This window comes from Trichogramma pretiosum, unplaced genomic scaffold (genome assembly GCF_000599845.2).
Source record: "Trichogramma pretiosum strain Unisexual culture from Peru unplaced genomic scaffold, Tpre_2.0 scaffold42, whole genome shotgun sequence".
In the NCBI taxonomy this organism is placed as follows: domain Eukaryota; kingdom Metazoa; phylum Arthropoda; class Insecta; order Hymenoptera; family Trichogrammatidae; genus Trichogramma; species Trichogramma pretiosum.
Genome location: NW_019641653.1, coordinates 955,759 through 970,616, shown reverse-complemented (window position 1 = coordinate 970,616; position 14,858 = coordinate 955,759). Strand labels below are relative to the sequence as shown.

The following is a 14,858-nucleotide window of genomic DNA, read 5'->3' as shown; positions in this document are numbered from 1 at the left end:
GCTTTCGCTGCCGCTGCTACAACCTAGTGCCGATTCGGCCTACTATCCTACTGCTGCTGCTGCTCTTGCTCGTATCTGCTCGTGCATTTTTGCAATTGTATTGCTCGGGGACTGACGGTAACGAAACCATCCCAGCACGCGGCGACTTATGGGTCTGCGAGCGAGTGACCTCTGCGAGTCCTGCGATCAAAGCGATACCTCGTTCAGCTTTTTATTTTTATTTTTTCTGCACCTGTGATAATTATGTGGACAAGATGCTCTATATCGCACACTTACTGAAAATTATATGCCATGTAAACAATGCAAGTCGAACGTTCGAACACTTGCACTAAATCTAAATAAGCTCTGAACTAGCTAATAGAACCCCTATGAAAACGAAATTAAGATATTGCATCCTTTTTCGATCAAACATCTCGAAAACGTAAAAATTAGTTTTGATATAAAGCACGATATAACTGTCTGATCGATCCTCGATGTCAAACAATTATCTGTTACATACGCAGTTTAAAAACGTAAACAAGCAGTACCACGCGTAGCCAGAGACGTGTGATATACAATAACACAAACGAAAAATGCTAGCTCGCGGGTGTAAATACTATCTGGAAAAAAGGAGTTGATTCGGTAAACAAGTAGAAAACGTATACACGACGAAACTATCGACACAGTGACTTTTGTGTAGTTCACGATTACGTATTGCGTTCGAACATCTCTTGAAAATGTACAAGTGAGTATGTCATGGTTATCGTGGCTCGTAATTTATTGCTGCCTATATTATCGTAAAAAATGAATGATTATTGCATTATTGAATTCGTGCTTAGATTCGGTTCTCCTGCGACGCAAAATTACGTTTACGACAACTGGTTGAAACACGCACTGAATATCCTACCGTTACATTCCAATCGCGAGGACGACAAAAGTCACAAGTGGAAAAAGTTCACTAGTGCCAAATACTTTAATAGGGTAAGATATCTAATCAAAGTATAATGCACGGGCAGCGAGCCTTTGATGATTAATGAAAAAAATGTTTTGTATTTTAAACAAAAGCCGAATGAAGCCAGCGACGACGAGGACAACATTTCGCAATTTTGCGTGTCCGGATCCGAAATGGAGGAGGGCAACAGAGTCTCTTCAAGAAAAAGCACGAAAAACGTCAAAAATCAGGTTTCCATCTCGACGGAGCAGTACGTCGATTTTAACGTCAAGGAGCTTCGAAAGGACGCGGAAAAAATGAAGATACTAGGGAAAATGTTCAAGAGCGACGAAGCCGACGCAACGGGACAATTTCTGTTAAACAGTTCACCGGCTTCTACCTACACTAGAGCTAGCTCGAGCAGGACGGGATCGGTATATCGGTCCACGAGTCAAAGGTACTCGCATCTTCAGGAAACGAGCGACGGAAACTCGTCGAGCTGTACGCAGATAACGACACCTCGTCGATGTAACATTAAATCGAGGAAGAGCCGCTCGTTGGACAGCAACAATATCGACATGGACATGGATTTCTCGGCCGAATCGTTTCTCCAGGTAAACCTCGTCGAATCGGCTAGCGATCGGATAATTATTGACGATTGCAATAACGTCTCGCTACTAGAGTTGATCGATGGCCGCATGTCGTACGACGTGCCAAAGCTTAAATCAATAACCGAGGCAGATCTATTGTCGAAAACCGACCTAAAAGCTAAAACTGCTACCAAGAAAAGAAGACTAGCTGCAAAACGACCAGCAGCTCGTCCGCCGTTGCCTATCAGGCGAAACACCGATAAACGACCAAGCTGGATGGAGCCGATAATAATCGAGCTCAACGGCATCCGTACGTACAATTACAATTACTTACCAGGCGAGCTGCCAAAGAGCCCGTTCTACTCGCGCGTAAAGAGATTGAGCGAAGAGAGCAGCAGTGACGACGAGTCGAGTGATTTCTTACCGAGCAAGAAGCAAAAATGCATGCCATCGTCCGATTTCTTCGACTCGTTACGTTTGGTAGTATTATCGAGCGAGTCCGACGACGAAAAAGCCTCGAGACTACCCGAGTCGAGCTCGGAAAGCTCGTCGACGAGTTGCAGCACATGCAGCACTTGCTCTCTAAGCTCGTCGAGCTCCTCTGAGAGCGACTGAATTCTCAATTTTTTGAAAGTCAAGTAATGAAGTTAGAAATTCATGTTTTTTTTTATCATTTGAGTAGTTACATATTTTTTTTTTTATAAATAAGCTAAAAGTTGGTTTCAAATTAATGAAATTATGAAAAATATGTTTTTTCATTAAAAAATGTTCATGAATTCATGTTTATGTTTGCACAATTGTTTCGTTTTTTATGTACGAAATTTGTTACATTTTTATTTTTATGTATCATGATTTATGGCTTACGTGTTTTTATTTTACGCGATTGCAATTATATTTGCAGTATTAATTACTGTAATACCTGTGATTGTAATCGCGTCGTTTTCAATCTTTTCAATTGAAAAAAATGTAATGTCGATTTTATTTTCACGTTTGTCAATTAATGAAGTTAGAATAAGCGAAAAATTGAAATGTAATTGCAATTGAATGTTGAGCGCGTCCAAGGCGTTGACTACCAACAGCAAATTGTAAAAAAGCTGGCCAGTCCGCATTCTTTATCGGATTGCGATATCGCCGGCGTGCTCCATCTGGCAATCGACTAGTACACTACCGTCGACTTATAAAAATACAATTCAATTGTACAAAAACCATTATAATTTACAAGAATTTAAATACATCATTTGTATAGTAATTATTTTTTTTCATTTCTTTAGATGTCTCGTTATCATAAGTTGCATACAATTTGTTGAATTTGCATGTTTACTCACTAAGTTGGCTGCAGTGGTCGCGTAGATAAAGAAGATTGGCTGCCGGAATAATAACTGCAGCTCGGCCTTTTCGTTACGCCTGCATGAAATACACCTAAAAGCAATGGAAATTGATAGCGAGCATTTCTTTTTTCGCTATGGAAGGGGGAAACGTATATATGTATTTTATAGCAGAAAACAAGTTACATCCAGTAAAGTTTTCGGCTTCAATGTTCATGGCCTTTATCATATGCGGCTTTTTAGCCAATTTTTACCAATAATAATATAGTTCTACTCTATCTAATATGTAAAAATTCTTAATGAAAGAGTTTAATTGCAATCATGAATATTCAATTCGATCTGTAAAATAAAGAGAATACTTAATTTAGTAAATATAACTATTAGCTTTTTTATCGATGATGCACAAAAATTGACGCGACGAAAATGAGTGATTCGGCAGATTTCAATTTCTTGGACGATTCTTATAAATATCAGGCCCTAAATATAAGTGGCTCTAAATTTTTGATAGGGGTCTGCAAAAAAAATGGATCTAGGAACATTATTTTAACTAACTTGAAAGATTTCTATGAAGAAAACATATCCAAAGAGACAATTGTCAGCAGATGTCAGGTACTTAATCCTTTCATACATTTAACTCAGCTTCTTCCTTGAACTCTCTTTCTAAATGGCATACAATTTTTTCAGGATCTAAATCCAGCATTTGAAGAATACAACGTTGAAGAAATAGTAGATAATTTATTACTCGATATTCCAAAGTATGCTACTACTTGTTCTCTTGATCAAATAGAATTAGAGAGCAAAATTGATGACGCTCGCTTTTGGTTTCACATTAATTTAAAAAAGTGCAATCCTCAAAAGTTTAATGAATCATTGTTAGAAATTTTCTTTACATCTTTTTATGAGCTTTATAATCGCTACAATCAGCTAACAAACATAGTAAATCAGAAAGATAGAGAAATAGAAGAATATAAAGCTGAGGGAATTAAGTTATTAAGAAGTATGATTTGAATCAAAAATAATTTTTTTCATGTACAATTGATACTATATAATTTGAACTTAATTTTTATTTCAATTGCAGGTAGCATGATAACCGAGAAGTTTTCAAAGGAAGTATTTGAAACCAAATTGAAAAATGATAAACCTTTGGATAAAATAAATGTATTTCTAGAGGTTATGAATTATAATAAAACTGCAAAACAGATTGCAAAATTGGAAGTACAAGATGTGGAAAAAAAAGATATTGAACCAAAAGTAACAACAAAAAACTGCTCAAAAAGAAAATCTAGCTGCGTCCTAAGATGTGCAGTACCACCAACAAAGTTATCCAGAGCATCTAACATACAAAATACCAAAAAAGCAGAATTTCAATTGTGATATCAGTTAGTCAAACCTTAAATGAAAAGTATTCATAACTATTTATTAATTTTTCTACATTTAATTTTAAAAATATGAACTCATTGTAATCTAGTGTACTTAAGTATACCAATTTCATTTTTATGTAGTTCAAGATAATTTAAAATTATACCATTATTGAATTAATTAAAAATGAAAAATTTCATTTTGATAATAATACATCTATATTAAGATTATTATACACGGTAGAAAAATGTAAAACATTTATATATGAAGATTTCTAATCTTTGCCTCAGAATTTTAAATACAATACTCTTGAAGCATAGATTTTACATTTTATAAGTCATGCCAATAAATATTAATCACCTAAAAAATTGTTTCAATTTGAGGTTTCTTCACTTTAAACTTATTTTTTTATAATATATAGAAGCAAAATTACATGTTTTTTGTTTTTTTATTCTTTGTTATCAATAGGCACGATAACGGCTAAATTTAAATTTGCCAAATTCTAATTCAATTTGTTATTTTTACATAATATATATCCACACTTCAACATACAATATTTTAAAGTTTATGAATAAATAGATGAAATTTGCTTTTAATTACAAATTGTTATATTTTCAATAGTCATCACAATGTGCTTGATACTTAACAGTTATTTTCATACATTTTAAAATAATCGTAATTTACTCACAATAGAATTCTAGTATATTTCATTAACAGGTGAAAAACAATTAGGTCTAGGCCCTTTACATGTTACTTATAGTTTTTATATCTTAGACACGTAAAAAAGGATACTTATACTGTAAGTCGCTTACAATTTTTTTCACTGTCTACCCTCGTGAAAAAATAAACGAAATTATTGCTTTATACATATCAGTCTTGATAAATTTCAAATAATTCTTGCCTGAGAAACATGAAAATTGTCACTACAATTTGAGTTATGGAGAGTTTTTTTGTAATTATCTCAAGTCAAAAACGTAAAATAAAATCACTCGTCTTATGCACATTGAGAAGCTCGTTAAGAATTAGAGAGAATTAATTCTAGATTATTATATTCTATGATTTATCTGTTTGACTTCTGTTAAAAGAAGTGATAAGTAAATGCACCACCTATTCTACTTGTCAATTATTACAACTTCCTTCAAAAGTCGCGTATAAAAAAATGTGCGTTAGTTACTTAAACTAATAATTATAACATGATATTCGAGTATAATCAATGGTAAAATTTCTGGTCGTACGTTATTCAATGACAAAAATTGGTAAATGTCGCCTTCGCAATGGAATAATAGTTCATCCAAGGAAGTAAAAGAAAATGCGCTAAGATCGCAAACCCGTTGACTCTTAATTTTATGCGACATCAATCTTAGACATTTATTGATTTACACCCTCCAGCTTTTATAACATGTAAAGAATATAAAATTGACATTTACTTCCGACGATTACAAGTAACAACTTATTGCTAAAAAGAACCATTGTAAATGAATCGACTAACACGAGCATTTCCAAGCATCGCCTTGCTGCGATGGCGACAGAGCTTTGATGATGCTGCTCTCTTTCTGTTTTTCCGACGAATCGAACAAGCTCGCCTAGAAAGAAAATCAATTATTGAAATGTCAGTTTGCGAATGTTAGCGAGATAAAGAGAAAAATTGAATATTACTCGTTGGCCCCGTTGCTCGCGAATTTTTCGCGCCAGAGTCAGGAACGACTCCTCGATATTGATGTTGTCTCTGCACGACACCTCCAAGAAAGGCATGTCGAAGTTCTCGGCTATCTTTTGGCCCTGCTCGATCTTGACGGCTCGCTGAGTCGTGGCGTCGCATTTATTCGCAGCCAAAACCTTCACCACGTCCGGGGAGGCATTCTGTGCAACGAGTAAAAACGATCGGGTGAAAAAATGAATGAAGCGTCGCCGCACAGGTCGATATATATTTTACTCACTTCTTGTATGTTTCGTAGCCAATAAGACAAATTGTTGAAGCTTTCGAGACTGGTGACGTCGTACATGAGAAGAATACCCATAGCTCCGCGATAGTAAGCGGTTGTCAGGGTACGGAATCGTTCCTGGCCGGCCGTGTCCCTTGAAAAAAATTATTACAGATATTTTTAGTTACTTTACAATGACTTTTTGATTTTTTTTTTTTGAAGCTGAGTATTTCTGATCATTTTTTTTCATTGGTTTTTGAAATTCTCCAAATTTCGCTACACTAAAGTAAATTACAAATTCAAGCAATAGTATGCTCAGAAAACAGTCGATGATTTTGCTTTTTTTCTCGAAAAATCAATAAAAATAAAGTATGATTCATAGGTATAACTTACCAGATTTGAAGCTTGATGGGTGTACCGTCGAGGTTGATGATCTTTTGTTTGAAATCAATACCTGTCAATTCAAGGAAGGAGTTTGAAAAATTAATACGGTAAACAAGAGTTTTTTCATCGATAATGTCGGAGTTTCGCACATGACGTATTTTCATTCAATGTGGACTGATACTTTATATTCTTATGAAAAATAAATGCGACTTTCCGTTAGTAAATATTCAAGTCAAAAATTACTATGTTTAATAAAAGTTTTTTTTTAATTTATAGTAAAAATAATCTAAACAAATAAAATTACTTATAAATTCAATTGCAAAAGTCTCTTCCAAATTTACAGATTAAGCAAAGTTATTTTAACACAATCTCGAGCAGTGTTGATAATCGCGAACAAAGAAGACGGTGAGCTTTGACGTGCGAAAGAATCAACGAACTCGTCGCTACAGAACAATAATATTGACATCAAAGAAACAGCCGAATAAGGTAGAAAACGAAATATAGAAAAAAGTTTTTTCTCACCAATTGTCGATATGTAAGTGTCGTAATATCTCTCGTCGCAGTATCGATGCACAATGCAGGTTTTGCCGACGTTCGAGTCGCCGAGAACTAGTACCTTGTAGGTAGCGGCAAACTCGAGAGCCATGATTTAATTTTTTGCCAAAATTCGATTTGGTTTTCGTGTATGAAACGAGAAGACGGTATCTCGTGCAAGCTCAATCCTCGATGGCGTGTATGACAAAGAAAAAGAGAGAGAAGCAGCGCGTGTTGTTTGTTGGCAGTGGCTTTGCTTGTATGTGCAAAACAGCAACAGCAGCAGTAGCAGCAGCAGCAGCTCCTCTCCGTATATAGCCTTTATTCCACAGAGCCCAAACAGATCGATTTTGGGGCTTGCGCAACTTGCACGACTTGCAAGTCGCGCGCGCGGACTATGTGCTCCGCTTTCATGCGGATACAATATATATAGTTATACCTCATAGTCTCTGTCATGCGTGTATTTTCTCGCGCGTATGCTGCTGATCCTATACGTTTTTGACGTTCAAAACGTCAGCTAACGCGTTATGTACATAATACATATCCTATTCGCAGTATCCTTCGATATCGTTGACACAATTGCGAGATCTATTTTACCAACGGTTATTTAAGCTCGATTCGATTTGATTGCAATCAAAAGTACGTCTGAAATTTAACGAACATTATGTAGTATCAATTTCACCCTTCATCATAAATAAAATTATAATCAGTTCAACTGCTTTGAAATATCTGTGTTTGAATATGTAAGCTATGTTAATGTTATTTTAAAATTGCTAAGACTGCTAGTGATCAATAAATCAATTCGTTTCTGAATGGTAAATAGGTATTATGAACAATAAGAACTGGTACGAGAATTTTCCCAAGTACTTTGGTAACACTACATTTATTTTAAAACATCTGATATTTTTTTGCTTATATATGCACAATACATTTCAAGAAATCATTAGTATGTTCTTTCAACAACAGAAAACTTTAATTTTTCATGCAATTATTGCACTTCCTAGGCACTTTCAATCAAGTAAAAATATACATACATTTAATTGAAAAGTTCGTTACAGTTGTTTTCACATATTTTAAATTTCGCATAACAATTTCATGGTATACATATAACATAATATTTAAAAATCATTAAAAAAATCAGTCTTTAATCTATTCTCAAGTTGATTAGTATGATGGATTTTACTTTTCTACAAGACTAATTTCTTTCATCTAGCTAATATTTTTCTCTAACAGTAGTATAATATGAACAACTATGTTTACTTTGTCATATTAGTTCAACATTTATGTCTAATTGTCAACAAACATTATGAGACTATTCAAAAATCACATAAAAAATGTTTTTTTTCAGCTCAAAAATTATCACTTTTTTAACTTTCGTCTAAAATCTTTCACTACTTATTATGAGAACAGTCTTGGTGATGTAAATACTTTTATCAAATTTACTTATAATGTAGAACATATAACTAGGCCGAAAAAAACTATACCAAACATATACATCAAATCTTTTGCCAGATTTGTATCTCGAAGCTCAGCTCCAGGTAATGAATATGTCTTCTTAGGTTCCAATAGGTATATTGGAATAATTACATGAAGAATGTCTGGAATCATGAATCCCAAATCACGAACAATCTGTAAAATTCAATTGATTTCTAAGTTCATTTGAGGTTGACTTAAGATTTTGAATATAATTGTTTAAAATTACCTGATGAGCAAAACCTTGTCCTTTCAAAACATTTGTATAAAACTGGTCCCACCCACCAGCAAGGATATGTAGTACGGCGATGCTTACTATAATCAAAGCTTTTCTTCGTGTAACAGAATTTTTGGTATTTGTCAAATGAATCACAAAAAATGTAGATATAAGCTCAGTAATTGAAAAAAAGAACTGATGGTACCACTGAGAATAAAAATCATCATTCCAGTAATTAATATAGACCCACCAAGAATAGTAATGAGAAAATACTGCACTAATAAAGAGAATTAACATGCTCCAACGTATTTGACGTTGAAATCCTAACAACGCCAAATGTTTAAAAGTTTCATAAGAGATCACAACTCCAAGTACTACAGCAACCCACATTTTGAGCGTTTGAGGTGTAGCATTGAAGTACATATGTTTATAGGAAGCCACACCTGATTCATATGAACCTAAAAAAAAATTGTAAAAAATAAAATAAAGATTATCTTGTAAATTTTGACCTTTAAATAAAGCATCTTACCTTTAAAAACAGTGTCCCAGCAAGAACATGTGCAATAAATTCTGTCAACTTCTCTGGAAAAGTCTCGCCAAAAATAGTAAATTAAGCCAATATGAATTGGTGGAATAAGAAGTGGAGCCAGTAAACCAAAGATATTGGAAGTGCAACCAAGGAGCAGGCCATTGAAAATTTTCTTAATCATCATGATGTCGTTGAATTGTTAAAAATTGAAAATTGCATATCTGTCAAAAAATTTTTTCAGCTATATTTTTGGTTGCAGGTTTATTTTCTCTAGCAATTGCGAGCCAAGGATGTAGACTGTAGAGAGTGTGTGAAGACCATATCATGGGGAGAGAGCACCGCAGCATCAGCCAAGTCCAAATATATTCAAATTTTTTAGCAGCAACGACATTATATTTATAGCTGGATGATAGCCCATTTGAATGCAGGTAGGCGACTCTATTAATATACAGAGGATATTTCGAGAATCGAACATTATGTGGTCGCGCGATAGTCTTCTGTCGTTGAACACCTGTAAATGAAACAAAAAACAATGAACAAAAAAAAGGATTAATGAACTTATCTTAAAAATATGTCAATCAATTGTAACAATATAAGATGCACAATTAAAGGTGAGAGAGCGAGTTACAGTCTCTCAGTAAATAAACTTATTATCCTTACCGCATTTTTTTACACAGCTGACCACTCCTATTAATTAACCTTGCAGCCTCCTCCTACGCACAGTCGGCATGATTGAGCCAGTCCACCATAAGTCATGTTGTAATACATAAAAAGGGTCTATATAGGTTGCCCATGAAATATTTCGTTCGGCCGCAGGCTCCCTCTCTGTCGAGTCTGGGTTAAGCGCGCGCCGAGCACCGGCTTGGGTGGGGAAAATCAGTTCGGCTGCTCGGGTGCGTTTTGAGTACAGACGCACTCGCGTCGACAATTTTATATAAAAATGTATAATTGGCCCCCCCCCCCCAAAAGTGTAAGAAACTTACATTTATTTTAAAGATTACGTAGCTAGATGAATTTAGCTATACGTCCACATTACTGAATCCCGAAAAGACTGAACAAACATGCAAAAAAAACTGTACTGAGATACGTTAACAGGTACACTCGAGGACTATCATACATGGGATAATTTAAGTTGATATACACAAATGACAACAATGTAACGACAGACTGCCTATTTTCGAAAACGAACTTTACAAAATTTTCCCACCAGGTTAACTGACATAATTGTTGGTCGTCCATGATGATCACTGAGAGTTAAAAGGACAAAATTGGTCCAGTCGAAAAATAAAACGTGTGTATCGGTCGAGAGGAGAATCGTATCTGTTCGAACGTTAATTGGCTTCCCTCGCTTTTCAACGGGCAGCTCGCTCTCGCCATAACACAAACACACACACACACACACACCCTTGGAATTTTGTAAACACTTGTTACGAGAAAATAAATTTACGTCGCCTGCTGTTGATTGTAATGATTGACCCATGTTTTAACCAACCAAAGACCAATAAAATAGACGAATTTTCTAAAGACTTGACTCGGTCGAAACAAGTAGGATGAGGTGATAAAGAAAAACACTGGAAATCGTAAATGAGGTCTAACTAAAGTTTCGCACATTGCTAACGTTGCGAGTGGAATAATGACGTATATCATTAGATATACGTATGACATGGTTTTAATCATTTCTGTAGAGCGGGATAGGACGAAATTAGTCCAGGCGAAAGATAAAACTCTAAAATATGAGATGTGAGTTGCACGGAAAATCGTCACTGACTGAACGTAGATTTGCTCTCGTCGCTTTTCGAACTAGCAGCTCTCTCAAAATTCGACACAATAAGAGCGCTCAGTACACACACGCACACACTTAAATTTTGTCTGCACTAGTAACGAGATTTACGTCGTGTTTGAATATATGTTACTTATGAATTTCTTGAAAATCTATAATCTATTACGGAGCCTACAGAAAATAGATAGAAATAGTCTTGCGGAGTAAAATTATAAAGCGGCATTGATGAATTTATTTTTGAAAACTGATTTTTCAAATGCAACTGAAATGATGACGTTATTCGATGCAGATTGATATCGAATTTGAACCTAAAAACGTAGTTGAATATCGTCGTTTGGATTATAAGAATAGTGCAATTCAATTTTGAGATTCTCAGCACGATGACTGAACAAAAACCAGGTCCAGTCGAAAAATAAGATTTATAAGGTACAAAGAGGCGAAAGAGAAATTGTATGTGACTGACCGTAAGTTTGGTTTTCTCGCGCGACCTTGTTTTCCTTATTTTTCGAAAAATTTGATTTGCAATAAGATGCCAAAATTGAATTTAAGTCGCGGTTTTGTATTCATGGTACTTGCAATGTTTTAAAAAACTATATCTAAATTACAGTCGATTGCTGTTGACTTTCTTGGCCTTGTTCACGATAACGTTCGCGTATTCGTTCTAGTGCACGTTCAAGTTCACGTTCACGTTCGAGTCCACGTTCAGCTTTCCACGCGTGGATAAAACGGAAAAGAATGAAGCAAGCCGTCATCAAAAATATGAATTGAATTTTGAAATTTTTCGGAACGAACTCGGCCACAATTCGATTCTCGATGGTATTCAAGAGTGAAATAGTATCAAACATGATTGACGGTGTGGAAGGGGCAAGTTTAATTTGAACGAAAGAATAAGAATTCAGTTCTTGTTCGATGAAAGGCTGGAGACTGACTGAATTACGCTTTAGGCTTTTCTTTCGATGTGGCTCTCTTTTAATGATTCACCATAGACAATACTACGACATACGATAATTATAAGAAAGTAAATATTTGCGAATCCATGAAGGAAAATCAACGTCTTATCTGTTGACTTACCTTAAACCCAGACAGCAAAACAGATGCTCTCGAGACTACAATCGCTTCGACAAAGATAATTTTAACGAACGTTGAGGAGCTTCTGCCAAATTGTCGCAAAAACCAAATCCCACCATAGCCGCAGCCCAGACAATATTAATGAGGCGAACGAGTTCCCGATGAGGGCTCGGACAGTCAGCCACTTGATCGGATTCCTCAAATGCAGACGACATGATTTTTTTAGCAATACTGTGACTGTGAAAACTCTCCAACTGACGAACGTTATGCGTTGACGTTGCTTTCGAGATGCAGCTCGATCGTTCGCGGAATTCGAAGCCTTACCCGAAAATTGGCCAACACGATTGACACGCACAACTGCGCAGAGATAAGTCGTATATTTTGTAAATATACCAACGAGAACAAAGTATTAGCGAGCGGGAATTCGGACAATGAACTTTTAACTCGCGCGTAATAGTTCAACATCTCGAGGGCGTTTCGTAGCCGATAGATGTAGCATATCCACTTCTTTAACCCATAAAAACCAAATTTCTTTTTGCTGGAGTCACAAGTGATCAGGAAAAAAAATCATTATTTAAAAGCTAAAGTACTTTCCTCAAAACAAAAATTATTTGTAGATTCCTCGGTTTGTTCTAAATCAAAAATTAATCGTGCAATTCTGTCGTCCATGGCTTCGTTTTCGAAATAAAAATTATTGCATGTTGAAATAATGAAAATTTTCGATACTTTTCAGCATCAATAACTTTTGATCTGATTAATATCTTTTACTTCAACAAAATTATTCATTCAACAATAATTTTCCGTTGTATGAAAAATTAGGATTTTACCGCTCATGTAATTTGTTCGATCGTGTACTGTTGGACAGGTCGTCTGCATGCAGGCGCTACCGAAGACAATCTACCCGTCTCATTTTCAAAGATTTGAATAGTTAAAAGAATTCATCAAATATATATGATCGCGTAGGTATACGTATATTCCAAGGTTTTCAGTTCCAGGGAGTCATAATACGTAGCAAGTACTTGAGTGAGCGATTTTATCTTTAATTGCTTCGAAAACCCTATGAGCTTCCGGAATATAAGATGTGCTCGTCATATACGAGTTGCACCGATCCCATATCTTTTGTTATCGAGTGGGAACAATTAGACCCACTTAACGACTGATCTAGATGCGACCGATCATATATCATTAAAAACGTATCAAACTCACGTGGTAATATTTTGTGACTATAATCGAAAATTTGTATTCATATTACTAAAATAATGTCTCAATCATTAAGGTGTTTAACAAATTAAATAAACTCTGATTTATCAAATAAATGGAAAAAAAATTGATAAAAACGAATTTTCGAATGATTACTTGCATTAGAAAAAAGACTATTATAAATGCTTATGATAAGAACTAGAATTATTTTTATAATCTAATAACTTCCAATGAAGCTAGGAACAATAATTTTGAACTACTGTAATTAGACGTTAGCGGAATTCACAGCGAAACAATGTCCTGATGAAACGATTCTAGTACTTGCATTGTCCTTTAAATTAACATTCAGTCTGAATATGCACTATGCCAAGGCCGCCTCAAACTAAAAATCGATGTAAAGTCGTACATATTTTTATAGACTACGTGCATCGAGCAGCGGAACGAAGTGCACAAGCCAAATCATTTACTATGCGATCATCGGCGCATTTTTTTTTGTAATTATTGTCACATATTTCATCGGGGAAGGAGGGATTATCGATTCGATTCAATGTCGGCGTCGACGTCGTCGTGCGATATACACACCACACTCGTGGCATTGCGAAAAACGACGTATTAATTACTCTCTCCGATCGAGTCGAGCTGGTGATGTATAATTGCCGCGCAACGTCAGATACAAAGTCATCGAAGCCGCGCGCGTTTATGCGAACATTATTCGTGATATATTGCCGATCGATCGGCCGATTCAAGGAGCAATGACTCTGCACGTTCTCGGTGGCTGATCTTGGCCAGATGTAGGAAAAAGAATTGCATTCAAGATCATCACGCGCGCGCGAGCCAGTGTGTCCCGTTGAGAAAGTATCGAGATGCTTGAAAATGCGATGAAATTGAGCGTCGCTGTGTTTAAACGCGATTATACGACGCGGGACCAAGGCTCCAAATGTATGTGGGTCAAAATAATACTTTTTTAAATTTTCGTCCGCACGTATGTCACCGATCTTGACGCGCTTTGTTATAGTACACGATAAAAAAGTGCCAAAATCAAAATTTCAGACCCCCTCCCTCCTCCCCTACAAACGTCCATTTTCTATCTATATTTTTTGTGAAGGCCTGAAATTGAAAAATCTTAAAAAATTTACAAAAATATTTTTATAAAAAAAAATGATATTCACATTTAATTGTAAGGCACATTTATTTTAAAAAATGATGTATTTTTACAGGAAATATTTGAAAAATAATATTTTAAATAAAATGAATGGCTTTGAAAAAATTTATTTGAAAATTTTTCTTGAAAATATTTTTTGTGCATATTTTTTATCATCCAAATCATTTATTATATTTATGATTATATTTACAGTCAAGATAGTTAAGATTGTTAAGAGTAATATTAATTCATTTTTAAATACCCGCTTCTCTATGACTAACGTGTTCAGAGCAGTGAATTATATTTCTATTAACAAAATTTTTATTATTGTATTAGCCGAGACCAGTGGCTTGATGTATGACAACGCCGAGCTTAGGGAACTTAATGACAAACGTTTACACAATAGACGGGTATGCAGCAAACATT

General features: G+C 35.2%; 4 protein-coding genes across 4 annotated transcripts; 2 read left to right on the top strand and 2 right to left on the bottom strand.

The window, feature by feature from the left end:
- Window positions 1-409: 409 nt before the first annotated feature.
- Window positions 410-2,144, top strand: LOC106651809. Its single transcript, XM_014370475.2, has 3 exons — window positions 410-724; window positions 819-960; window positions 1,045-2,144. The coding sequence occupies exons 1-3, from the start codon at window positions 717-719 to the stop codon at window positions 2,113-2,115; spliced, it is 1,221 nt and encodes a 406-aa protein (XP_014225961.1). The 5' UTR covers window positions 410-716; the 3' UTR covers window positions 2,116-2,144.
- Window positions 2,145-3,030: 886 nt separating this feature from the next.
- On the top strand, window positions 3,031-4,384 carry LOC106651877. The gene is made up of 3 exons (XM_014370568.1): window positions 3,031-3,434; window positions 3,510-3,822; window positions 3,904-4,384. The coding sequence occupies exons 1-3, from the start codon at window positions 3,249-3,251 to the stop codon at window positions 4,197-4,199; spliced, it is 795 nt and encodes a 264-aa protein (XP_014226054.1). The 5' UTR covers window positions 3,031-3,248; the 3' UTR covers window positions 4,200-4,384.
- A 353-nt stretch (window positions 4,385-4,737) lies between these two features.
- Window positions 4,738-7,515, bottom strand: LOC106651858 (ras-related protein Rab-8A). The gene is made up of 5 exons (XM_014370544.2): window positions 7,013-7,515; window positions 6,500-6,560; window positions 6,122-6,260; window positions 5,841-6,044; window positions 4,738-5,767 (listed from the first exon to the last, which is right to left on the bottom strand). Exons 1-5 carry the CDS (start codon window positions 7,134-7,136, stop codon window positions 5,669-5,671), a joined length of 627 nt encoding a protein of 208 aa, XP_014226030.1. The 5' UTR covers window positions 7,137-7,515; the 3' UTR covers window positions 4,738-5,668.
- A 595-nt stretch (window positions 7,516-8,110) lies between these two features.
- Window positions 8,111-12,407, bottom strand: LOC106651837. Its single transcript, XM_014370513.2, has 5 exons — window positions 12,095-12,407; window positions 9,904-12,015; window positions 9,244-9,754; window positions 8,727-9,172; window positions 8,111-8,653 (listed from the first exon to the last, which is right to left on the bottom strand). Exons 3-5 carry the CDS (start codon window positions 9,425-9,427, stop codon window positions 8,468-8,470), a joined length of 816 nt encoding a protein of 271 aa, XP_014225999.1. The 5' UTR covers window positions 9,428-9,754; window positions 9,904-12,015; window positions 12,095-12,407; the 3' UTR covers window positions 8,111-8,467.
- Window positions 12,408-14,858: the final 2,451 nt, after the last annotated feature.

What these genes read in the sequence shown, in the direction of transcription:
- LOC106651809 (XM_014370475.2), top strand. An exon ending in GTGCCAAATACTTTAATAGG is followed by an intron (nt 961 to 1,044) that starts GTAAGATATCTA and finishes TTTAAACAAAAG; the next exon opens with CCGAATGAAGCCAGCGACGA.
- LOC106651877 (XM_014370568.1), top strand. Translation starts at nt 3,249, where the DNA reads ATGAGTGATTCGGCAGATTTCAATTTCTTGGACGATTCTTATAAATAT. An exon ending in CAATTGTCAGCAGATGTCAG is followed by an intron (nt 3,435 to 3,509) that starts GTACTTAATCCT and finishes CAATTTTTTCAG; the next exon opens with GATCTAAATCCAGCATTTGA. An exon ending in GGGAATTAAGTTATTAAGAA is followed by an intron (nt 3,823 to 3,903) that starts GTATGATTTGAA and finishes TTTCAATTGCAG; the next exon opens with GTAGCATGATAACCGAGAAG.
- LOC106651858 (XM_014370544.2), bottom strand. Translation starts at nt 7,136, where the DNA reads ATGGCTCTCGAGTTTGCCGCTACCTACAAGGTACTAGTTCTCGGCGAC. An exon ending in GGCTACGAAACATACAAGAA is followed by an intron (nt 6,045 to 6,121) that starts GTGAGTAAAATA and finishes CTCGTTGCACAG; the next exon opens with AATGCCTCCCCGGACGTGGT. An exon ending in GCGAGCAACGGGGCCAACGA is followed by an intron (nt 5,768 to 5,840) that starts GTAATATTCAAT and finishes TTTTCTTTCTAG; the next exon opens with GCGAGCTTGTTCGATTCGTC.
- LOC106651837 (XM_014370513.2), bottom strand. Translation starts at nt 9,427, where the DNA reads ATGATGATTAAGAAAATTTTCAATGGCCTGCTCCTTGGTTGCACTTCC. An exon ending in CTGGGACACTGTTTTTAAAG is followed by an intron (nt 9,173 to 9,243) that starts GTAAGATGCTTT and finishes ATTTTTTTTTAG; the next exon opens with GTTCATATGAATCAGGTGTG. An exon ending in GACAAGGTTTTGCTCATCAG is followed by an intron (nt 8,654 to 8,726) that starts GTAATTTTAAAC and finishes TGAATTTTACAG; the next exon opens with ATTGTTCGTGATTTGGGATT.